This window comes from Emydura macquarii, unplaced genomic scaffold, assembly GCF_026122565.2.
Source record: "Emydura macquarii macquarii isolate MOO-44397 ecotype Brisbane River unplaced genomic scaffold, CSIRO-AGI_Emac_v2 contig_1551, whole genome shotgun sequence".
Lineage (NCBI taxonomy): Eukaryota > Metazoa > Chordata > Testudines > Chelidae > Emydura > Emydura macquarii.
Genome location: NW_027131688.1, coordinates 23,794,169 through 23,820,840, shown reverse-complemented (window position 1 = coordinate 23,820,840; position 26,672 = coordinate 23,794,169). Strand labels below are relative to the sequence as shown.

Sequence of the window (26,672 nt, the reverse complement as noted above, 5' to 3'; positions counted from 1 at the left end):
GAAAATATTATGTGAAAACACAAGGTTATGACTTACGGTTTCTCCGCCAACTTTGGTGGGCTCTATCTTTGTAACCTTGAAGATTCAAGGTTACAAAATATTCTGTACCACTTGTGATAATCTGTGGAGAAATTTATCAAGCACCTGAAAATCAGAGAATCAGAAATGTAGGGCTGGAAGGAACCTTGAGAGGCTTTCCGGGCATTGAAGGGACACCATCCTTGACAGCTATTTATCTACTGGTGAAAACCTCCAATGAGAGGGATTCTGCAACCTCCCTTGATAACCTATTTGAGTATAAAATAGAGGCTGGCTTCTCTACAATTCAATATAGTGAACAGATCCTGCTTTTCCACTGTCCTAAAATAACGGGCACTTCTTTTGAAGATAGGTATGTGCAGTTGTGATGCACATACCAGATTTATATAGATTTAAAATAGTCCTCACACTTAACTGAAATTTTATACATGAAAGGGGAAAAAAAGCTGCTGCTGTTCTTCTTTATAGTACTAAGCACATCCTGCCACTGTGTTCTTCTGTCTCTTGTTGTCCCCTGTTAGGAGCTGTCATTTTAAGTTGCATTATATAGCACGCACTGTAAAATATTTATGTCATATCTCAGGGTCAGTGGAAGGACAGCTAATGTATCAAGGCACTGGAAGCACAGTACTACAATTTCTTTCACAAACATATGGCATTTTGGAACATTACAGGGTTCTTAGGCAGATCAAGCTCTCTTTTGGGAAATCAGCCAAGGAAAAGAACATCCCTTACTGGTTGGCACTGTATAAGAATTAGAAACTATGTTCAGGTGTGTGCTCTGAAGAGATATTATGAGTCGATTTGAAACTACTTTCTGACGCTAGTATGGCACCTGTCACCCTTTTATGAAGGCTATACAAAATTAATTATTCTATACATTAGCACTTCAACTACTGAACTCCTTAAAAATGTAGGATTCCTACAACAATTGTGCTGGAATAGGAACTTTCGTTGATCCTATTTTCAGGTACTTGCAAATTTGAAACTTCAAATCTGCCATGGACTTAGTCCTCAGTAAGGAAGACTCAGATGTTTGAAAGAACTTTTTGCATAAAGTTTAACTAATTGAAAAATAGTATGCTGCCTGGGCAAAGGTTTTTTTGTTTTGTTTTTCTTATAATTTATTAACTGATTTGGGAAATGTCTTCAGGTATCAAATTCAAGAACTGACAGTGCAGCTCTTCCAGGGCAGATTTATTAATCTGCAACACTGACTCCTGGGTAACAATTCTACTGTTGAGTGTAGTTGTCAAAAAGGTGACCTTGACAGAGAGCTAGAAGTTGTGGGCAGGAGAGAGAAGAATGATAAATTATAACAGGAACATAGTAACAACAAGTGGAGGACAATAATACAGGGGGAATCTACTCAACAGCTGAGATGTCTATACACAAATGCAAGGAGTATTGCGGGTACGTTACCAGGCGTGTCATATGTAAGACACAAAGGTTATTTCCCATTCTACTCGGCACTGGTGAAGTCTTGGCTGGAGTGGTGTGTCCAGGTTTGGGTGCCACACTTCAGGAAAGATGTGGACAAACTGGAAAGTGTCCCAAAGAGAGGAACAAAAATCATAAAAGGTTTTAAAAACCTGACCTTAAGAGGACTGGTGAAAATACTGAGTAGGTTTAGTTTTGAGAAAAGAAGACTGAGGAGAACCTGATAGCCTTAAGATATCTTAAGACTGATCTTACACAGAGGATGGTGATTAATTGTTCTCCGTGTCCACTGAAGGTAGGACAAGAAGTAATGGGCTTAATCTGCAGCAAGGGAGATTTAGGTTAGATATTAGGAAAAACTTTCTAACTATAAGGATGGTTCATTCTGATTTGGCGATCAGTAAAAGAAGCAGCCTTCTAATTCAGAATGCTTATTCCACAGCCAAAGAACAGCGTGTGCAGGCTTGTCCATTGCAACTTTTCGTTGCATTTTGCTTTGCCATTTTAGTTCAACTTTTGGGCAGCAGTGAAATGGCTGCTCTGTAAACCTGCCCCTGTAGAGCTTTTTCAGTGAAAAGATGTTTTGTACTTATAAAAGTGCACTATTCTGTGTAGAAATGGGACATGTGCCTTAGCTTTGTGTAACAAATTTATTTCCATCAGTCACGCATCTGAAAATACTACCATTAAGTCCTAATATGAAGACACTAGTTTGCCCTTCGCTCAAACCAGCTTTGATCTGTTTAACTTTCTCCCATCTTTTGTTGAATCAGCCTTAAGTTTCACGGGGGTGATGTTATGCCAGTTAGGGTTTTTGTGGTAGGGGAAGGGAATAATATAAATTATTAGACAAGGTGGTTGGGAGAGGAATGCTCAGAGGAAATTATCCAAATTTTGTAACCCTTTCCTAAGGTTTGCCTGTTTCACTCTCTCACATGGGGGTAGCCCCTTGCATGTGGAATGGCTACATTTGAAAACTAATATTCTGGTTAGTTTTTTTCCTGCTGCCTCTGCTCTTTAGATTTTTCTTTGCATCTAGCTTTTGGGACATGTGGGGTTTACTGTCAGGGCGGAAAGCCACAGATAAAGAGCTTTTGCTGTCAGCAGATTGGCAGACAAGATATTCTTGAATGTAGTTGCATTTAGTGATCTAGAACCCAGCAGACATGGGCTCACAATCAGTCTGCTGTTTCTGCAAGCTGGCATTGTACACACATTCTTACAGGGTACCTGACGATTATTTATAAAAATCTGACCTGGGTAACAAGAAATGTTAAATTGCAAAGTAACACATTTGGTTTTAGGTGTCTATAGACAGCCAATGTTTTCACAATAAAATCAGCATAGCCAGGAATAAGCTTTATCTTTTCTTTTCTTAAAAGGTTAAATATGTTTACTTAACATGGAAGTGGCAAACAGTAGCATATACTGTGACCTTCTGTAAACTTTCCCATAATCTCATTAGCTTCAATCAACTCAGAAAATTCTAACAGAGGAATCAAAACTGGTACAGAAATTCAAATCCCAACTCAAATTCTTTTCATTCTAGCACATTTGCATTTATCTGATTTATTTCCTGGTAATAATTAAAGATATCGTAGGTAGTGTCAGCAAAGGCATTTGGTGGCTTCGTTCCTAAACATCTGCTAAGCTGTTGTGGCTAAATCCATCCAGTCTATCTGTGCTTGTCATAGAACAATATTGAACAATCTCAACAATGTGGAAGGAATAAATATTAATTTTCACTGTGGAGTATCTGCAGTTTCTTCTGCATTTTGACCTTTGACGGTCTTATTGCATGTGATTTCCGAATGTTTTAGCTGCAGAACAAACCAAAAGAGAGCAAACTACTGTGTGCAGCATGAAGACATTTGGAGAAAAACATAGCAGTGTAGGTAGTCCTGGCTGTGCTACAGAAAAGTAAATGAAGCTTTTTTGTCTGTTACAGAGCGTAAGCTTCCTTTGACAACTGCAGTTTCAATTGGAGAAGCAGAGCAAACTACTACAGTGGACTCTGTAGACATGCCAAAGGTCCAGATTCCTCCTCCAGCTCATCCTGCACCAGTACATCAGCCACCACCTCTGCCTCATCGTCCTCCACCACCTCCACCTTCCAGCTACATAACGGGGATGTCCACTACAAATTCTTACATGTCAGGGGAAGGATATCAGAGTCTTCAGTCAATGATGAAAACCGAAGGACCAACCTATGGAGCTTTGCCACCAGCTTATGGACCACCAACTCATTTACCATATCATCCTCACGTGTATCCTCCTAACCCTCCTCCACCTGTTCCTCCACCTCCACCTACATCATTCCCACCCCCTAATATCCCACCACCTACTCCTGGGTACCCTCCTCCACCTACCTACAATCCTAACTTTCCACCTCCCCGCCTGCCTCCAACTCATCCACCTCCAGGACTAGGAATGCCACCAGCCAGTTATCCCCCTCCCACAGTTCCCCCTGGTGGACAACCACCAGTACCACCTCCAATACCACCACCTGGTATGCCACCTGTTGCAGGACTTGGACGTGCTACATGGATGAGATAGCATGAGAATTGTGTACAACTATCCTTTAATTTTGAGTAGTTTAAAAGGCAGAATAATTGAGCAGCAACCATATTGTAAAGACAAATAGGAAGGTAACTTGTATAATCTAGGGTTTGCTAAGGAATATAAAGATATGGAATCTGAGTAGACCTATTTGCAGTATTGTTAAGGGCAAGATATATAGGCTTTTAGTATAGATACTGCAATGCTAATTAAAAATCTAAGTTTATACATTTGATTTAAATCTAAATTGTCAGACTAAGTTGTTTGTGTTATTGCAGCACTGGATTATTTTGTACTAGTGACGTTAACCAGCCCTATGGGCTCCCTTATATCAGTAAGTAAATTTCCTTCTAGAAATTGGTGCCTACTTTTGAGTATCAAAATAGTCAGATCTCCTGAAATTGCATTTAGAGTAAAAAGGCCATTTTCATTAAGTAACTTTCCAGTGACACTTAGCGTTAAGCATCAGAGCTACTTTATTTTATATATATATATATTTGCAACCCCTAGCTGACTGAAATCATTTTGAGATATTTGCCTTGCAATGTACTGGTATCTTGAAAAATTAAGTATGTTTACACCTATTTGCAAATGCCTGTACATAAATATATATTTTTTTCTAAGTGTGAAAGTCTGAATGTAACAACATCGTGTGATTTACACCTTGGTTATAAATAGGACTGTTTCATTCACTTGTACCCAAATAAAACTGGATCTGAATTTAATGGATTTTTCCAAGTTTTTTTAAATCTTTTGTCCCCACTAGCTCTAAACATCGCCTGTGTCCCTACTATTCATGCTTATACTGCTGCAAGATGAAATCTTATTGCAATGTAGGTGTTTAACATCTCATGCTAACTCATTTCAAGAATATTGCAGCAGTATTCTATCAAAATTTAGACGCATCACAACTCGCTTACAAAGAATGTACTTTATTTTATTCAACGAAAGTATACACTATCACAATTTCATACTTCATTTTTACTAAAATATTTCAAATGAATGTTTTACACACACTATCAAAAAAAAAAGCTGAGTACTATTTTTTTCTCCCCCCCCCAAAAGCCGAAGTGGTTCAATAAAAGGTATAAATGCGTGCTAATGTCTAAAGATTTTGCTATGTACACAACAGCGGGTGCTAATTTAATCCAGGTTTTTTTGTAAATCATACAGAAAATATAGGAGGGCTGTAAGATCACAGGTTTAACAGAAATCAAACTTCAAACTGATTTCCAAAAGCAGCACAAATAGACTTTCCCCACATTATGAAAAATATACAATTTTATCACTTTACAGTCATGCACGTTGTTTGAAAAAGATCAGTAGTACTTTTTCCCCACCCAGTTTCTAAAAAGATAAAAGGTCACTTTAACACTGATTTATATCTAATAATATTTGGATAAAATGTGCCATTTTTGAGGTTGGGCTCAGCAGTCTTCTTATTAAAGGTGCAAAGAGCCACATGAAGTTGGTTACACCACAGCATTTCAAAAAGCTTATGTGAAAATCTTATTCACTTCAGTCAAAGAAAACAAGGGCCTGATTCTGCTTTCCTAAGGCAAGCAAAACTCTATTTGAAGTCAATAGAAGCTTTGCTGGTCTCAGGGCTACAGAATTTGCAGCCTCTAAATAAACTGGGGCCAGTAGCCCCCCCCCCCCATACCAACATAATGGCCACTATTTTGGGGAGGGTGTCCCTCCAACATATTATACAAAGTTTTTCAGGTAGTTTTCACAGTAGACCTAGAGCATAGTAAAGAGTGAATTTAAATGTGCATATAAAACATCTTTTTAGACAACTGAAAGTTTAGCACCCAAGTCATTCTGTAATGTCATTGAGTGTCCTTTTCCCCCAGGAAGACAGGGGTTTTTTTTTAGCTCAAATGGAGCTAAATACAAAGAGTAGCAAACTTTAAAAAAAAAAAAAAAAAAAATACATACAGCACTAGCTTTCACATATTTCTATAAAAATCTACAATGCACATCTTGCATTTGGAACTTCTGCTGCCAAGTAGAATCATACAAAATATAGTTCTAGCCTCATAATACAAAGGATCCTTCGGTGATTTAACTAAAATCATGGCTGCCCTGTAAGCAAGCCAGTTCTCTGGGGTTTACATCATACACCAAGCCTCAGGTTTAGTGCTGTTGCCCCTTTGTTTAAAAGTTTGAGATCTGCAAGTGGAACCAGAATACTGATAGTGCTTGAAGCTACAAAATGATAGATCTGATTAAGAGAAAATCTGGATGAGCACTTCAGAACTAGTGAGAGGAGTAAACTGGCTAGTTTAACTCTCAGTCCTGTTGAGAGGAATCAGTAAATGTTTATTTATTAGTCTAATATACTCAGAGAAAAGCAAGCTTATTATCAATAGAATTAACACTCCGCAAATTGGCAACACCTCTGCTGCTTTTAGTTGAAATTTGCTGAAGTAAATCAATTCTGCCCAATTATACTCAATCCAGAGTCTGGACACAGGCATAATTACAAGGGCCTTTCATGTAGATGGATTAAAGCGGCCATATATATACATCTGATACACCCTTTGTATTAAGAAAATTTCAGTGTATAATTGAACAGAATGAGAAAGAAAGAAAAGGAATTGATGGATACTATAGACAGTAACAGGATGAAAATGGGCAAAATGAAAAGCTAGGAAGAGGAAATTCAGAATGCTCTAGAGGTCAACTCTTAAAAGGTAGACAGAGTGCCATTTACTAGGATATTTTCTTCCAGGCTACGCGGACTGCATAACCCTCGTATAGAGTTACATCTAGTCGGCTAAATAGGGGCTGACCCAGCTTAGGTATGCTTTAGTAGGAAGTGAACTGCTATTGGATGAGTTTCTAATAACTCACTGATCTCAGCTACCAGTGCCCATTCTTCCTTCTACAGTGAATAATGAGGGGTTTTGACACTTGCTGCTTAATTTTTATTTTGTTGATATTCATTCTCTAGTTATTGGTTAGCGATCGAGAGCTCAATCCTGCAAATTCCTTACTCAGGCGGCCAGTCTCATTAAAGACACTGGAACGATTCACTCGTGTGAGAACCTGCAGGACTGACATCATAGCTATTTGTAGGTGCTTCATACTAACACGCTAACCAGAGTCAAGAACTCAGCTAATACAAAACAACCGTATCAAATAGCAACAACTTCCTCCTACTAATTCAACTGCATTTAGGTAGCTGTGACTGACTTCCCTAAAGTGACAACAACTGAAATCATTAAAGCTTCAAACTAATCACCAAAACCAATGCTTTTTGAAGAGGTGGCATTGAGCCTACACACACTTATTTAAGTTTTATTTTACAATGGCAGGTTTACTAATAAAGCCCAGTTTCCTGTAGACTATGGGGCGGGGGAGAGGGAGAACATCTCATGAAATACAGGGCCAGATGTTGTGACAAGATGGAATAGAAAGGGGTCAAAATCTTGCTACAGCTCCACAAGCAGCTACTCCACAATACCAAAATATAAATTCCCATTCTTTTTATATACACCAGTTAGAAGGAAAAACCATTCCATTTTGGTTTAACAAAAATAAAGCTTAAATGATGACAGCAGCAGCAGCCTCATTTGACAGCTTATGTTGATATAACTTTGACACAGCTTTGAATGGCTGTTGCTTTATTTACATCATCATGAAGTAACCAGTTTAGTTTAGTATTTCAACAAGGACATTAAAAAACAAATCCTCCTTATGTAAGTGAAATGTCAAGTCAAGACTGAAATACTAGGATCCAAGAGAGACACTTATCTTGTAGAAACTAAGCCACGCTGGTGGGAAAGCTGTTCTTGCCTAAGTATTTAACAATAAAAGCTTTACAGTGTTACTGTATTCATACTGAATACTGGACTGTGGCTAAATGACTGAAAATTATTCACATTATGACTGCAGATATCTATCATTTGTTCCATGAAAATCAATTCACTAGCAGCTGAAATAAACCAATGGCATGGTCAATACGGTACAACATACAAGGTGCTTTCAGTGTTTTAATCACTCCACAAAGTATTTTATAGGATAGCTCTTGAAAATCATTGCATATCATCCCCCAAAAATAAGGACCTCCAAGCAATTTTAGCAGCTCAGTAAAGGGCCAATAAGCCAACTGATTCAGATTTTTGTTTTCTTGGGAGAATCCAAAAACATGCTGCATAGATCCACCAGCCTAACTGTGAATCAATTAACAAGTAGGTGGACAGAAGCAATAAAAAATAATTCCTCCACAGGTTAGGGTTCCATTTTTCCTCCTGGAAATTCTCGTTCGGTAATTCTACATACAGACCATACAACAAAGCAGGTTTGCACTACACTACAAGTGACACAAGTCTGCCATTATAGGATGGATAATCCATTTAACATTGGTTCCAGATCATAGGCTGGAGGCTAAGCCTTTAGCTGCCATATTTACACTATAGACAGTTAGAGAAAAAACAGAACTGGCTGCTAGAAACTCTGATTCTTTATAGAGTCGCTTCTAGTTTTCAATGTGACGTTCCTACAATGGACCCTTGAACTGGTTTCCTGAAAGATGTTGTCTGATGGATGGTTTGGAACTTGCTGCATCACCCAACTTTCGCCAGACAACCTGTGAGAAAGAGGGAAGAAAGATTGCAGTTGATGAGCTACTTTATTTGTCTGGATGTCAAAATAGGCAGTTTCCTACAGCAGAGTTGCAATTCTACATATGACCATTAGATGGCACTTCAGCATTAAATTACCACAAAGGATTTGAAGTGTTTATCATCTCTCTTGAAACTAAAACCAGTACATTAGGTTCAGAAACTACATTCAACGCTAGGTCAACCACTAGCATGCTTACCAAAGTGGTATTTCCTTTCAATAGATATCCCCAAAAGATCCCATCCAGTGCAGATACTATGCCCTTTAAAAGCAGAGTTTATGAATGGTTAAAGACAGAGCAGAGGACCACTGGGGAAAGCGGGACTCTTGTAAGGAAAGCAGGGGCAGAGTGTGTAGGAAGTGGCAAGAATTAGCAACATTTTGGAAAAGGATGCTGCTGTGGATCTAAAAGCCACTTCCAGTTTACACATACAAAATTATCTCTACAAAAACCCTACAGCCAACCCACAGTTCGTTGAAGTGCAGACACAAAATCATAACATTCCACCTTCCACTTCTTCTACTAGAAAAAAATGGCATTACAAAAAACCCAAACAAACCGCACAAAACAGGAGGTCACTGTTATTCAATGCAGGAATTTACCTGCAATCCCGGATCCTTAAAGTGAAGCACTTCTTGTCCTGCAGGGGATTAAACTAGTATTTGTATATTCAGGAATTAAAAAGGGTTTTTTTAAACCGTTTTTTGCAGGGTTGGAGATGCGTAGGGGCAAGTTTTGGGCTAGTCCTTTAAATTTGTTCATTCTTTGGGTGGGGAAAGAAAGAAAATTCACACTGAACAGTTTCCGGTCTTCCTGCCCAACAACATCTTTGTAAAAATGTAGTCATCAAAATAATACATGAATATTTGCCATAAGTCAAGTCGTATCACATTTCCGCATCATTGTGCCATTCCAGAGGTTTCAAAACACACCGTCACCAACCTGCTAAAAAACTTTGCAGAGAGATTTGCTTCCTCTGCAATTCTAAAGCACCAAAAAAGGCCCCACTTGATGTTCTGACCTTCAATATGGATTTCAAAGAGAATACTCCATCGGAGTCCTTGCTCTGGGAAACACTACCTTGTCAAGCAGAAAACCCTCTAAAACACATGACTCTCCGCTTGAGCAATGTTTTAGCAGAAATCCAAAGCTCACTTTTCATCCGCAGTGTGTACCCACCTCATTTTTCTTATTAGATCTTTCTGCCTGGAATAAAAAGTAGTAGAACAGCAGCATGCAGCCACACCTCATACAGAGCAAAGTTCTGGCATAAATGCTCAGTTTACAATATGTGGCAACCTCCGTTTACGATGTGGTTGCTAGGCCAAACACGTTAGCAGTGCCAAAAATCACATGTAATCACCCCTAATGGATTCAGACAAGAGGATTCTAATTCTGACATCAGATTATGGTTTGCAGATAGAAATTGAGTGATGTTGTATGACTTTAAATACCCTAAAATGTTTAAATTAAGGCAAAAAGGTCAAGCTATACTTTTAATCAACCATGTAATTCTCAGGGGCATCAAAGGAAGCTCTGCTTACAAATCAAGATCAGTACACAGGGCTGAAAATTGAAACCTCCTAGCCAGGTAAAGACAGTTGCGTAACTGTCAGTCAGGCCTAATAGGATAAACCACTCTCTCCCAGGAAATGAGTAGGGCAGGTAGTGTCCGTATCCTTTAAGACAGCTCAGCACTAGGTTTCTTCTGGGCAAATGCATCACATTAAGTGTTCAGGTATTTGACATTTGGCTTCTGCCAATACAGGAAGTCAGCAGAGCTTCAACTCAGTTTTCCTTATGACTGAATTTCTCTGTGGGTTTCAAACAAAAGAAGCAAACAAAGCAAAGAGGCAAACAAAGCACACAGAACAGATGCTACAAGGTAACATATTACAAAACATTAGGACCAAAATAACACTATATAAAATACTACAAATAAAGAGTTATTACATTGCACATTTCACGAACAATTGCTTTCTCCTTTTCACTCAGGTCTTCTTCATAGTTATCTTGCATTTGCCTGTCCAAATTTTCATGGACTTCAAGGACCTACAGACAAACATATTGCAAAAGTATTATACTTCTCAAAGATCAAATGCATCATCTGCAAGGACACGCGCTAGGATTTAAAATGATGTGGCCTGCCACATCCCCACTCCTATAAACTGCTGCTCCCACAAACATGCATTCCCTTCAATTGGTGCAGCACTCAATCCATGGATCATCGTGGACAGAAGCAGAACCTTGGGACTTATCTCCACCCACTTTACCTATCTTGGTCTGAAATGGGTATACTTAAAGCAGTTCAGTTCTTTAGTGTAGATGCAGTTCTACTGGGTAAAGATGCTCATACCATTATTAGCTTAGTCCCGTGAATGTACATGAATAAGCTATACTGGTGTAAGAGTCCTTTATACCTGCACGTACTGCTTTAACTATACAAACAAATCACACCCCTCAATAAAGTAGTTAAACTGGCACAAAAAAGCCTGTATGTGGACCAGGCCTTCCAGTGTAAACGCCGCAAGACAGGGACTGTCTCCTCCTGTGTGAATGTAATCAGTTTAACTCTCTCTCGTGACAGTCAGTCGGCCCACGATATTTATGCAGTTACATGTGTAAACGTTTGCAGGATTGGGGGGCCTTAGTCATTCATTTCCTCTTACTGTAGCTGTGATTCTTTTACACAGCAACAAGGGAGAGAACAGCATTTAAAAAAAGGAAAAGGTGATTGTAAAAGCACAAAAATTGGCAGGGGCCTCAGGGACGGGGGAAGGGGGATCTCTGAACCTACTTGTAACTCATTTTCTTGACTCATTGCCTCCAGTCAAGTGAACTGTGTCTTTTTAAAATCACTTCCTTTTATGTATAAAAACTTGATTTTAGATCATGCTTAGAGATTGCTAAAAAGAGTTTTTCATTTTCTCCGATATCCAGGTAGCAGGGTTCATGGTATTGAAGCCACCTGCCTTTATAGGTAGAGACACACAAAAACGGCACCAACACACACATTAAAAACCTTCTAAAACGTTTTTTAAAACAGCTTTTTCTTTCAAATCCATTGCATGAATAAAAGCACGTCATTGTATGACACTAAATAGTAATTTCACTGACCTACATAACTCATTCATGGCTTTGCTACTCATGCATAATACGATCATCTCAGATTCCTCGGAATAAGATTTTTAAACCATACACCATGTAGCCTCAATCTTATATTAAGGGGATACACATGCAACACCCTCACCTTTACAGCAGGTATGTGTGTGTGAGCATAAGTGTAAGCATGCAAGTGAACTGCAGGATTAGATGCATTACAGGGATGGATTTCACTCTTCATTGAAATATCCAGCGCTGACCACTGCTAGAAATAGGATACTAGCCTAGATTATTCATTGGTCTGTTCAAGAACAGAAATCCTGCTGTACGCTAAATGTTTCAGTTATAAAAATAGGTCATTCTCTTAGGGCCCTTAACCTACTTTTTAAAATGTACCAGCCACTCACTAGTTTAACTAACATATCTGGGACCAATGGAATTTGTGCACAAACGTTAACTTTACCTAAATTAACCTCAGCCTTTTTAATGGAGCACGTGAAAGACAGTTGAGCCCTGACAAATAAAACTTCTATTTTCCTATTAAAAAGGAAGGAATGGATTAATTATAGATCCAGCTGGACTCGCACTTTGAACAAGCTTGTTTGGCATCTGTACGCCACAAACTCTCAGCTGGGAAAGCAACACAGCCTGTACAATCAAATCCCAAGTCAGACCACCAGAAATGTCTGGCTGTAAGGCAAACACTGGCTGTCTCCGCAGGGTAAATGTCCAAAGCGACTTTGGTGTAGATTAATTAAAACTTCCACATAGGATCCAGTGTCCAATTCTATCAGTCAGCGAGCTTTCAGACACACGAGTCCCAAAGGGAGAATGTTTACTATATTTTCTATTATTTCAATTTAAATTCAAATTACATTCCCAAATTCATGTGGTGTTAAGGATCTGTAGCGCTTATTTCTTTGTTTTCAATGAAGTGGCTTTTAAATGGGGTCAGACAACAAGAGACAGAAGCTGAGAGTTTTAATCTTTAAAGCTCCGAATGACTCCGGACCCATTTACCCAAGAGACACATCTTTCTCCCCAAGCCCATGGCCCACTGCTCCATTTGGGATCTGCACAGCCACCCAGGTTGGAGATCCCTTGCTATAAACAGGGGGAGAGTGGCTGGCAGGGCATCCTATGGAAAGGGCCCCATAAACTGGTGTTTGCCCCAGCCATTGGTCTGCCACATCCTGAATGTGTTAACCTTCCAGTCATGCTGCAAGACTCAGCCTTTCTTCCAGACACTGGCAGAGTGGTGGGCTGTTTGAAAGGCGGAGGAATTTTCTTCTAGGGTGTCGGAAGAAATATTTATCAAGGGAGGAGCAATCTATTATTTATCATAATACTGCCGCATAAATAGCAAAGGATAGGCCCTTAAGTGATTAAACTGAAATCAATAGGTACAGTGAATTCAAGTGCAGTGCAGGCAGAGGTGTGCAAGTTTCCAAGCCCAGCCCTAGCTAAATCCCTTGTGAGGGTATGTCTACACTGCAAAAAAAAGTGTTAACTTGGGTTAAAATAGCAGTGAAGACACAGAAACTCAGCTTTTCGCTTGCGTTAGCTGCTCAAGGTCAACCCCAGGCTGCCCGATAGGGTTGAACTGTAGCTGTTAATCTGACTTAAAAGCCAAATTCCTGTGTCATGTTATTTCAGCTAACCGCAGTTAAGAACACCCCTCCTTTGTGCAGTGTTAGGCATTCCTGAGAATATAGCGCCATCTCTGGGTATGTGGAAGGGAAAATTGGATGAAAATGTAACAGCAGCTCAGAGTATTTACTAGATGAAAAAGAGCAGCAACCAGTTGAAGGAGGCTGCGGTAGAGAGACAGTTGCTGGGTTCTGACATATCTAAAAGGGCCAACCTTAGAAAGGCATTCTGTGGAAAAGGTTCCAATAAGAGGATGTCATACACTGGGATACGTCTGGAAGACCAGGAAGTTATTTCTGCATTGTCTAGTCCAACACCATTATACCACTCATCCCCATGCACTCCTGTCAGGACTTCTCAGACATTCAACAGGGACTAGGTTAGATTGCTCAAATTACCACTCTTGAAACTAGGGATAGATCCTAACATGAAATTTTGTCCTGAATTCAACTATTGGTTTCATCTGAAGTTCAGGAGATGTTTGCATTTGATATTCAGGAACACGCCCCTTTCTGCTCTTTAAGCTCATTAAAGAGAACTTTCTAATTAGCCTGAAGCTACCAACATCAATATGGGACAGATCTCCATTATATTAAACAGTAGGATTGGAAATAGCATCATTTGTCAAAGAGTGGGTGTCCCCAGGTCTTGAGTGTGAATTTTGTAAGCACATGGGCAACAGTGTCTCCTCTTTGTTGTTGAAGTGGCAGGGTCCTAGTTTCGATCACTAGTGACAAATCAGTGTGAGAGAAGCCATGGTTTGTTACATAATCACAAAAAATGCTCCCTACTAATATGAGAACTCCACAGGCTTTTCGATGACCAAACATGTGTAAGACCTTCAGTCTGGTTCTCATTCTGAAATGGCACCCAGTGCTTCCTAAAGCCATCTTGGGGCTTTGGTCAGCCAGGACTGATGAATTCAAAAGGTAACCAACACCGTAACCTGTAGTATCGTGACTTTTCCTTGCAGGTCTCCCAACCAAAAGCTGGCCACACTTGATCCTGCTTAGCTGGTAAGTGTGTGATGAGATAATTGCTGAAGGTGGCATGGCTGAGGGTCAGTAATAATCTGGTTGAGTAGTTCTCTTCCATCTCTGATTACTAGAATTCCATTATTAGAGAAAATGCCAGATGACGTTTCTACACTTGTTGCACATGGGAGCAATGAGACATGGGGATTGAATGCAGACCTACCTTCATAGCATGCACCACAGCCTCCGGTTTCTGACCCATGGGGACATATCCTGCCACAGGAGAGGAAGCAAGATCAGGAGTCATACGAGCTGGGCCCTGTTGAAACAATAGATAAAAAACAAGTTTTAAGTATTTTTAACTGAGCTCATTAAATGAGAGGAAGAAAATACCTTGGAAGATCAAAACTGCATTAATACTACCCCAAATCTAACTCTCCATCAGCCTCAGACAAAGACAAGGGCTTATCTGCACACAAAAGCTGCATCATTTTAACTAAAACCAGTTCTGAAACTGATTTCATTAAACTAGTTCATACTCTGTGTGGATAAACATCAGCTGACTCTGTTGTAGCTTAACACATATAAAGGAAGAGTCAACCAAGTTAAGTGTTTCCTCATAAGGACTTGTATCAGTTTAGCTAAATCAGTTCAAGAAACCATTTTAGTTTAATTGGTCCAACTTCTGTGCATTAGACAAGGCCAAAAGAGTTCTCCAACCCTGTCATAGAGAAAACATTGCAAACATGATAACTTTCAGGCACACCATGACTTTTATTAAGAAGCTATAGAGTATCCGGCATGAAAATAATAGTTGGCATCAGTTTTTATTGGTTCCTCAGCAACATTTTCAAATGGGCATCAAGTACCCATCTTCAGCTGTAAAAAGAATTGGAATGTAATCTGAAGACAAACAGACGTCCAAACTTGATGCTGGTAGGGATTATTTCCAAAACATGTTCTCTAGCTCAACTGTGTTTAGGATTCCATTGGGAAAGATACAAAAATTGCTATTTTCCTAAGAATTCAAATATGCAAACAGCTTGATAAAACACTTTTGATATGGGCTTTCCTTTTCAAGGTCTCTCTCTTGAATTATAAAAGATACAATATCCTTATTCAGCAAGATGCACTCTTCATGTCCTTCCTATTTGTGCATTTGCACTGTAATACCCGGAGAAACCAACAATGAATCCATTGACGAACTCATATTTAGTCTTCACATCCATTAGGAAACACAAAGAATGATTATTCTGTTGGACAGTGATCATAAATTAGGATGACAGAGTGACAGGATTACAGGAATGTTCTGCCCATACCATGCATTTGGGTCTTCATTACATCTTTTCTAAGTTTAAAAAGACCGTCTAATCCCATCATCTTTTATACCAAGCAGAGGCCAATAGGTTGTTCTCATCTCTCATGCATTTCAGCTGTGAGTCACAGTGACTTTACTTTTTCAAGTGCTTTGTTTTTATTTTAAAAAAATGTTCATATAGAGTGATAACGAAACTGAATATGACCCAGTTTCTTGGGCCCAGGATAATAAGATAGGATGGCCAGGGATTCTTTCATTGCTCCCTCAGCAAGTTTGCAGATGACACGAAGTTGGGGGGAGTGGAAGATACGCTGGAGGGCAAGGAAAGGATACAGAGTGACCTAGACAAATTGGAGGATTGGGACAAAAAAAAAAAATCTGAGATTCAACAAGGACAAGTGCAGAGTCCTGCACTTAGGAGGAAGAATCCCATGCACAGCTACAGACTGGGGACCAACTGGTTAGGCAACAGTTCTGCAGAAAAGGACCTGGATATGAGTCAACAGTGTGCCCTTGTTGCCAAGAAGGCTAACAGTATATTGTGTTGCATTAGTAAGAGATTGCCAGCAGATTGAGGGAAGTAATTATTCCCCTCTATTTGGCATTAGTGAGGCCACATTTGGAGTAGTGTGTCCAGTTTTGGGCCCCCCCACTACAGAAAGGATGTGAACAAATTGGAGAGAGTCCAGCGGAGGGCAATAATTAGGCGGCTGGAGCACATGACTTATGAGGAGAGGCTGTGGGAACTGGTTTTGTTTAGTCAACAGAAGAGAAGAGTGAGGGGGGATTTGATAGTGGCCTTCAACTATCTGAAGGGGGGTTCCAGGGAGGATGGAGCTAGGCTGTTCTCGGTGGTGGCAGATGACAAAAGAAGGAGCAATGGTCTCAAATTGCAGGGTGGGAGGTCTAGGTTGGATATTAGGAAAATGTTTTTCACTAGGAGGATGGTGAAGCACTGGAATGGGTTACCTAGGGAGGTGGTGGAATCTCCATCTTTAGAGGTTTTTAAAGGCCCAGCTTGACAAAGCCCTGGCTGGGATGATTTAGTTGGGGTTGGTCCTGCTTTGAGCAGGGGGTTGGACTAGATGACCTTCTGAGGGCCCTTCCAACCGTAATATTCTATGATTCTATGTCTAGACCAATGGTCTGAATTTAACCAAAGTAGTGACCTAAAACCATCTAGCCGAGATGGTTGTTCTGTGGCCTTGTGAAATGAGTTGGTGGTCACACATCATTTTCTATTGCAGCGGTTCTCAACCTCGGGTCAGGTACAGTCAGGTCAAGTACCGCTTCATCCGACTAAATAGGCGGGGTTGCGTGGAGGGATCAATACCCTCCGCTGAAGCCCTGCCGCCGTTTGACCATTTCCGGTGGCGGGGGGGAAGATTCGGCAGCAAGGGGGTTTCTCGGCGGCGGGGTTTCTCGGCGGCGGGGGAGGATTCGGCGGTGGCGAGCTTTTTCGGCGGCGGTGGCAGGGGGGGGTTCAGCAGCGTCAGGGTTTCTCGGCGGCGGCAAGGGGGGGATTCGGCGGCAAGGGGGTTTCTCGGCGGCGGCAAGGGGGGGATTCGGCGCAGATTCAAGCTCCCCTTGCCTAGAACACAGTAAACACCCTGCAAGATATTAACATACAACCCTTTTGATCATTACAAGAGGAATCTTCATTTTCACCATGGAAATATAAACAATCTTGAACAAGGCTTTCTGACCACAATCAAAGATCTCCCCCGAAAGGAAGCACAATAGCATCTTTCTCTCTTCCTACTTCAGGCATTGATAGTACTACTACACTGAGCTATGATTGTAACCACTCTTAAAACTAATGTGGGAAACGAGCATGAAGAAAACATAAGCCACAAAGAAGAGAGAGAAAGAGTTTCCAAAACACGCCCAATGAATTACCACACCCACATGCAAAAAAAAAGTACTGTTATTAGTTCTACAATGCCCTTAGTGTACATTTGATTTAAAGACAAATTGTATATATTGAATCCTTTAAAAAATACATACACACAGGAACAGATTTTCTCCTGGTGTCAACGGCTACAACCCTCCTGAAGTCACTGGAGCTATACCCATTTTTGCCAACAGATAATTTGTCCTTAAAAAAAACCCAATGTTAAGTGATGGAGATGTAACAAAGGAAAGGGGCCTGATCCTGCCCATTCATAGCCTCATTTTGGGATGGCTTCCTTTCCAAGACAAATATGATCATTGCTTCTCAGGTTAGGCTTCGTGTTAGTAATTATTGCAGTGTCATGGCAGTGTCAGAGGGGAAGCCACTTTACAGACGAAGTCCGCAACCCAAAGGGCTCAAAAACTAAGTGAAGAACATATAAATGCTAGAAAGAAGAAAGCAGGACACTAAAAGCAGTGTGAATGAGTAGCAGAGTATGGTAGGTCTGGTAGTTTCACAAATTGAGTCTTCAGGATGGGTTTTGAGGAGAAGAACATATAAATACAGAGAGCTGGGATGGATGTGGTGTATTGAAAACTGTGTGAAATATTACAGGTTATCAAGTGCAAGGGGTTTCCTGGTTCTGCTTGCAAGCTAGGGGGCTCTGTAGGGAAACATGCAATCTTAGTCAGTCTGCAGACAGCCAGCCTGGAGCAAGATGGGGTGAGTTGTGCCTTGCTGCCTTCAGAAGCAGCCTGCTTTGCCTCTCCCTGGTTTTGGTTCTTGTGATCAGGATTCTGGATTTTAAGAGAGAAAGTAGACACATTGCAGCCTTCCCCGAACGAGCCTTTCATATGTTTTTATCTAACTTCTGTTTGTGTGCTGTCAACATACATTGAAAAGGCACAGGAGGCAGCACGGAAAAAGTCACAGAGATGGGAGTGGAGTAAAAACATGAAAGGGATGTCAGCTTGGCAGAGTGAAGATAACTAAGAAAAAAGTCAGGGGAGAAAAGAATGAAGAGAGAGATGGGGAGCTAGTTGGGTAGGTTCCTGAAGGTGAGGAGAAGCATGAATTTCACAGGGAGAGAGGGGAAGCCAGTGAAGGGATGTGAAGAGCCGCTAGATTTAGACAAAGTGAAGAGTTTTTGGAGGAAGGATGATGTGGTTAGGAATCTAGTTTGGGATTCAGGACACCAGGATTCAATTCCCCACCCTGCCACAGATTTCTGGGGTAACCTTGGGCAAGTCACTTAGTCTCTCTGTACCTCAGTTCCCCATCTGTTAAATGGGGATAATCAGGCCCACTGACAGCAATTCCAGGCTCCAGGACAGAACAGTCCTGTCCTGCCTCTTCTGCCCGTGGCCCCGCCCACCCCTGCTCCGCCCCAGGCCTCCCCTCTCCCGCTTGGCACTGCAACCCTCCCACTTGATCCCGCTCCTCTCTTCCACATTTCCCCTTCTCCCAGGTGGCAAGCGACAACCAGGAGGACTGAGTGGCAGGTGGGGGAGGGGGAAAGGATGTGACAAGTCAGCGGCAGGGGGGTGAATGGGGGAGAAGAGGAGGGACACAAGCGGCGAGCGACAGCGGGGAGGCTGAGCAGGGGAAAGAAGCGACGCAGCGAGCAGTGGGGCTGAGCAGGGCCAGGGGTGGAGTGGGAGTGGAGTGTGGGTGGAAGAGACCCGGGCCTTTTTAAATTGCCAGGTCCCTGGGCAATTGTCCCCTTTGCCCCCCATCCCTCTCATCACCGAGCCTGAGGATAACAGCACTGCCCTAGCTCTCAGAGGTGCTGTGTGGATAAATACATTTAAAGATAAATGAGGTGCTCAGAGATTACGGTAATGTGGGCCATATAAGTACCTTAGATAGACTCTCAGTGGCTTTCTGGGCTGGGGTGAGTGTCAAGGAGGCCAAAGAAGAGGTGGCTGTAGTAATCAGGGTGAGAGGTGACAAAGGTCTTGGCAGGAGGAATGGCCAGATCTGGGAAATGTTATAGAGGAAAAACTGGCAGCAACTGATTTACTGACAGCAACAATCTGTGGGGAGAGAAGTGGAAGGAGTCAGAGATAACAGCCCGAATGCAGCCCTCCTCTGCCGGAAGAACAGTGGGAGGGCAGGGAAGGAGGGGCGAAGAAGGAAAGACAGGGAGTTGTATTTCATCCAGCAAGAAGAGATAATGGGGAGAAAGAGTCAGAGATACGAGACTGGATGGAGGGCAAAGGGTCAGGAGTATGGAGGGAAAACTCAGGTCGGCAGCATAGAGGTGGTAGTAGAAGTCTTGTGACTGGAGCAGATTAGCCGGCTAACACAGCCATATTATTTGGAGGGCTCCTATAGCTGAGCCCGAGCTGTCTAAGCCACTTCTGAGGCTCCCATCTCTGTAGTAATCTAAGCCCTTACTGCTCTTTCAAGCTGGCACTTCTCAATTGTTTCTCTCTTACATTTTCCTTTATTTCCTCCTTACCCTTTTACAGCCAGGGTCACACTACAGAAGCAGCACATTAACCTGTCTGTGTACATTCTATGGTATAGTAGGCAAGTTCATGTGCCAGTTTAGCAGAACAACAATTGCACGTTTCTGTCGCATTAGTGGTTTCAGGTTGTTGCTTTTGTGAACATATTATATAATAGCCAGAGGGTCGTTTCTACCATTCCTTCCCAGAATCCAGGCGTCAATATCATCCACATGGAGAAAGGGGTCTTAAATGTGGGTTCATTAGAAATGCACATTTTTCTGGGGTCTTGCAGTGTGGGGGCAAGTCAGCAGTTCTCTGGTTTAGGATTATTTTATCAGAATGTTTAAGATTAAACTCTCTGAATGTTAAAATGTTAAATGAAGTCTAGATGATTTTTTAAAATACATTCTGGCAGTCAAAAGGAACAGAAGAATGGTGATGAGCAACTTTTACAACATTTCTCATGGGATTTGAAAAAGACAGAAGATCTCTTTCTTCTTAGTTCATTACTCTGAGTGTTAATGTTATATCCATTTCTCTCACACACACACACACACACACACACACCCCACACCCCCCCCCCTCTCTCTACCTTAGTTTCAAGATGTCTACTCTTGATCTGCCAGGAATTGTGCTACTGGCTCCTGAACAGATCAGCTACCTTTCAGAATCAGAATGAAAACTTTAATAAGGGTTTTGCTTGATTGGACAGTCATAGTCCACACAGATCCCAGGAGTTGACAGCTTTTTAGACTATTAATAATGAAGTGGAGTTTGTGTCCACATTTCCAGGCTTCTGAATTTTACATCTTTGTATTGCTTTATCTAAATACTGGCCACTGATTTAAAAAAAAAAAAAAAAAAAAGAAGAATTTTGTACTTAAATCCAGATGAAAAAAATCCAAAATGGTCAAATAATATAACTCAAACTGCAGAAAAACAAAGATAACTGTGATCACATGGGATGCTTATTTCTATGTGACTGACCAAAGAAAACTACAAGTGAAATAGGCATGTCTCCCCCTACAACTCACATAAAACTCAAGTTAATGGATTTTTATTTGTCTTTGGTTGTTGTGCTCATTTTGCTTTGCTTTGCTCTGTTTGGGTTTATTTCTAGGTATTTCTATGGCACCCATCAGCATAGTATCTGGGAGTTTCATGTACGTTTGTGAATTTATCGTATGAATAAACGATAAGGAATATTTATCGAACGTTAGGGAAATAACATTATCCTTACTTTACAGATTAGGAACTGAGGCACACAGAGATACAGTGACTTGTCCAAGCTCACACAGAAATTCTATGGCAGAGTTAGAAAGAGAACCCAGAACACTGGAGTCCCAGTCCAGGCCATAATGCAAATCTCAATCTTCTCTGCTGTGCATGGTTCTTCTACTTTGCGTGAGGGGAGGAATTAATAATGAGCTGGCTGCCTTTTTGTTGCATGTCCTGTGTGTGGTTAAAAATCCTAAAGACTTGATAGGAATCAATACTGCAGGAAATATTATTCTAACACGCCACACCATCACACATTATACCACTTGTCCTTTTTTTCCCCCCTCTTTACTCTTCACCCCCTCTCTGAAGTACATTAGTTACTATGGAAACAACCTTTGGTATATGCAGAGCTTAGCTATATTCACAAGTGCAATGTAAAGTCAGTTTTTACAATGGCCTGTGAAATGTGAATGCATGTGATGGTGATCGCGACCACATGCATTGTGTAAAAATTATATATATAATTGAAGGCTCACTCAGTGAGATCTGATTTGCAATCATTCATTTTGCATGTGCAAATGGATGTGCCTGCAAATTCTGCTGGAGCAATCAGGGAGGCCCACTAAAAACTTGAGCCCTGGAAAGACAAACATCCCAAAACATTGTGGTGTCTCAGAACTAGCAACTAAATAAAATCTGCATTTACCAAGCTTACACAGCAATTAATTATACAACAATTAATTTGCAAATACATGCCTTAAGCAGAAGACATGTCAAAGGTAAATACACAACAACACTTTCTTAGCTTCAAATGAAAGGTGATTCATTCAGAAACAAAGTGAAATTCCACAGTCCAGCTTTAACACATCACCACCACCCACTGAGTGGCAACTCCAAGAGAACTTACCAAAAATGTTGTTCTCCTTTCAGTCCTATCTACCTTGCTAGGAAAAAATGTGCCCATTTTGAGAGCATATAAGGCCAGGAGCTGTGTTGGATGCAGAAAAGCCACAGGCTCAATAAGGCTCAGGCAGGACCCAAACCAGGGAGATGGGGGAAATCTATTTCTGCCTATGTCTGTTTTTTCCTGTATTATTAAGCTGCTCACAAGATTTAGTCTTTACATTGAATATACAAAAGGCCTAATAACAGACTCCCTGAGGATCAGAAATAAGGTTTCTATCAAAAATTCTCTGGGTCCTTCAATATAAATATAATTGTCAGCATCTAATTGATGAATCTGTGGAAGCTGTCTTTTCAGAGCTGGGACTCTTACTTGCCATTCTTTGCCTTGCAAGCACAGAAGGGTTAAGCTTGAAACGAAGAGACAGTGCACTGTGTATTCCAAGCATGACATGATTTTGAGCTGACATTTCCCCCTCCCTTCGAAGCCCGTTTCTCTCTTACTTTACATAGTCATGCCTGTAGAACACTCCTGCCTCTATGTGGTGCATGTAAAGAGGATCAGTTCTTCTCGTGACAGCATGACCTTAAGACAACCATGTTAAGCGTCCCCTAGGAGGAGATATTAATCAGCAACCATTACAGTTGCTTTTTTGACCAACTTTAGCCCATTCCTTTTTGCCATCCTGTTGTTCAATGCATCAATCCCCAACCCCACTATCCTCTCTCCTTTCTCTGAGTACAATATAACTTTACAGCAGCTGGGAATATGCCACCTTATTTGGAATTGTTCTGAACAGTTATTTGCCCAGTTTGTCTATCTACCAGCATGGCAGTTGATCCACAGTAATGGTGACACTGCTTTAGCATGTGCCCACTATTCAGACGGATTGCAGGATTATTTTTTTTAAATAAAAAACCCACATCCCCTGTACATTTACGTGGCTGCACGTCCTACATCTTTAAGTCAAGTTACGTTATGTTTACAACTGTGAAAAGCATCATGGCTGCTACAGGGTACAAACACGAGAAACACATTCTTCAGAGGGAAGTACGGTGATATACTATGGAAAAAGAGTTTATGTCTTGAATACAAGGCTATTACTGAATGCTGCTAATCTCTTCACTGCTGTTACTGAAGCAAATGAACCAGTGGTCCTTGGCATTAGCAAGTGAAAACAAGAACCATCTTCCATCTCAGATTCAGAGGGACTTTATTCCAGATGCTAATCTCCTTCAGCATTATTTAATTTGCCTCCCATTAATCATACTGAGCAGCTGGCCATGTAAATACTCAAATCCATGAATTAACCATTGGGTCTGTCCAGGAGCCAGGGAGAGCCCGTCTGCACAGCTCAGACACTGACTAGTCAGACAAAACGTATCTTCAGGGCCTTGGCAGACTTTAGTGAAATCTACTTAAGCAACAAAAAGGGCTTACATACCCCGTTTGATTAATAAAAAACAATTTAACTGCTTCATTGCCTTACAGTCGTAAATGTCAAGTCTATCAAGAAGAAGACCACTCCTCTCCCTCCAGCTATGTTGTCTCACACTGTCACATGTCTGAATCGATGTGCCAAGGGGACAAGAGCTCTTATGGGACTGCACAGAGGAGGGTGAGGGAAAGCATGGACATCCTTTGCAACTAGCTCTCATATGCAACGGGCATGTTTGATATCTACCTACCTGAACAGCATTAATGCTGGGCAGAGTTCCATTCTCATGGAACTCCACAATGCTTTCAACTCACTGGGCCAACTTCTGCTCTTGGTTACAGCACTGTAAACCCAAGTAAGTCCACTGTGGTTTAGATTTAGACTGGTGTAACAGACCCGAGTTCAATCTACGCTGTCTAAAAAACATAACACTGCTTTAGAATTTTACGGCACCAAAAAGACATCATGGTCTTCCAAAAATCATACAAATTGGTATTAGCATGCTACAGTCAGAGCCGTTTCAGTCAAACAACAGTGAGGCAATAAAGGTTGCAAAAAAAGAATTCTGAATACTATTGACAACAACATTATACCAATTTTCCATGGACAGACAATTACAGTGTGTTGACGTATTGAAGAGGAGACTGGAATATTTTGAAAAAGACTAAATATTTTAATTAAAAATAAAAAAAATCAAGCACTCTTAAAATAATATTTCCAGATTTAAAATAAAAAGAAGTTCGTTTTAAAAAGATTAAGGATTTTTCTGCTCTCCTTTTGATGTTTAGAAAGGTATTGTGGCTGTGCCCCAAAGGTGTTGTCAACTCTCATGAGTTTGTCACATTCGCAACGTTTATTATTTTTCTTAAAACCCCAGCTCCTGGAGTCAGGTGATTAAAAGCTTTAATTTAAAATAAATAAATGAATCAGAGAAAAAGTGGGAAAATGTAAAACCCTAAATACTCCCAAAAAACAGAAGGCAAATAAAAATGTTATTTTTAAGTTTTCATGTTCTTTTAGCCAATCTCATGATTTGGGGGGGCTGATTTTGGAATGGTTGGGGGTGGCAAATACTGTACTAGATAGTCTCAGGAACATCTCTCCTCAGCTCTCCCCTTTCTTTTCTGCACATACCACTGTGTATTTCGTATTTGGCTTTGTCTCTACAGATAAACAGCCTCTTGAGAGACCTGTGGAAGACTGAAAGCAAGGGCTCCCCCCAGAGGTGGAAATAGGTAATGGCATCCTACTAATACACAGGGCAGGAAGTGAACTATCTGCAAAGTGCTATCAAAAAGCTCAAAGCCACAATAGATTGATTTCTCATCTCTTTTGGTTCTTAGAGGTTACTTCTGACAACAACAGACACAAAAAATGTTAAATGGAAATGTGATTTCCAAGTTGTTTGTGAAATCGAATAAACTCTGTCTTTAGACAGCTCTGTTCTTTCGGGGCATTGTGGAGACACACCACCCACTGATTAGAGATTTAATAATAATTGCTGATAAAGGACTACTACCTTTAAAAATATATTAGCTTATTCTTGGTGGCTTGTAACATGCTCTCTGAAGTTTTAAAATTCCATTTCTTGCACCGCAAATTCGATCACTCGCCTAACAATCCTTTTATTTAATTTTCCCTCCTTCACTCTCTATTGTTGTGGCAGTGAAAGCGCTACCTTGGATTTCTCTCTGTTCAGTAGCATCATGGTGTTATCAGCGACCTCAACAGGAATGAGCTTCCTTCTGTCGTGCTCTTCATTCATTGTTCCCTCTTGTGTAAAAAGGCACTGTGATCATTAGGCAAGTGCTGCTATAGAGCAGAGGCAATCAATGGACCCAATAGGCTGCATCCTGTCTTCAGATCTACTCAGATAGCTCCCATTAAATCAGTGGTTACTGAATGCACATATGGGACGATGCTCTTTAGTGATGTGATCGCCTCAAAATAGGATTGTATTTAATAACTGACCAATGTCCTTGCAGAAATTCCTTCCACATCATTAAGAAATTGAGTAAAACATCTAATCTGTGTATTTACACACACACACACACACACACACACACACACACACAGGTTTACCCTCCTCCCTTGCTAGCAGGGCTGTAGACTGGTGTTGTTTGGGAGAGGTTGAAGAAACAGAAAGGAGAACAAATCATTCTTTTGCGGATGGTGCCTCTGCACACCAGCTGAAGGACCCGCAAGCCACTCATTTGTGAGTGTGTACTGAAGAGCTGTGGGATGCTTAAGACAATGGGATCTGATCTCTTTCTTTCAAATACCTCTGATGCTACAATACATATAAGAATCCAAAGCCATTTCTCACCTCTTTTTACAACTGTAAGAAAGGTTAATTTTATGGACACTGGATCAGATTCTGCTCATAGATATTAATGAATTTACTTTACTACATTATCAGCTAATTAAGTGACTAATGGAGATTCCCAGTGTGAATGAACAGATTTTGGTCACAGTTTCCTCTTTAACTCTGATTTCATTGGATATGCTGGTCTACCACAGATCCTTAACTTAACACTTTTCCCCACAAGGAACTGAGGAAAAGAAATTCATGTTCTCATACCAGCCCTCATATCAAAGATGTCTTGCATTGGAGCCACCCTCTTTCCAACTAAAGAGGACAAGACAGGACTCTCGTTGGGGCTGTGATGTAACTACCATCATGCTGCCTCCCACCACAACCTTAGCAGCAGGCTCAGGAGATACCCAATGTATCAGTTCAGGATTGTCTATAGCACCCATAACCACGGTATCTAAGTGCTTACACACACATAAGCCTTTAATTTATTTTTATTTTTTTTTAATAATAATGCACTTGCCATATGGCAAAAGAAAATGCACTTTTCAGAAGTATCTTTATAAGGTACATGATATCTCTGGCTAGTACATGGTAGCAAAATCAAGGAAGATGAACCCCAGAGGCAAGGAAATCCTCCCATGCTCCTCTTCCATTCAATCAGTGTAAAGGTGATTTGTTACAAAATAATCACACACCGAATAAAAGTATATGTTAATAAATAAACAAC

The 26,672-nt window shown here is 40.8% G+C and overlaps 2 protein-coding genes across 4 annotated transcripts in view; one reads left to right on the top strand and one right to left on the bottom strand.

The window, feature by feature from the left end:
* CCNK (cyclin K) overlaps positions 1–4,763 on the top strand; it is a 28,400-nt gene extending 23,637 nt beyond the window's left edge. For both annotated transcript variants that reach the window (XM_067555075.1, XM_067555076.1), the window contains one exon: positions 3,428–4,763. In XM_067555075.1, coding sequence (XP_067411176.1) covers positions 3,428–4,035 — 608 coding nt within the window. In that variant the 3' untranslated portion in view covers positions 4,036–4,763. The remainder of the gene's footprint in view (positions 1–3,427) is intronic.
* Positions 4,764–4,954: 191 nt separating this feature from the next.
* The window catches only part of CCDC85C (coiled-coil domain containing 85C), a 144,261-nt gene continuing 122,543 nt past the window's right edge, over positions 4,955–26,672 (bottom strand). For both annotated transcript variants that reach the window (XM_067555077.1, XM_067555078.1), the window contains 3 exons: positions 14,621–14,716; positions 10,625–10,723; positions 4,955–8,635 (listed from right to left, as the gene is read on the bottom strand). In XM_067555077.1, the coding sequence (XP_067411178.1) occupies positions 8,546–8,635; positions 10,625–10,723; positions 14,621–14,716 (285 nt within the window). In that variant the 3' untranslated portion in view covers positions 4,955–8,545. The remainder of the gene's footprint in view (positions 8,636–10,624; positions 10,724–14,620; positions 14,717–26,672) is intronic.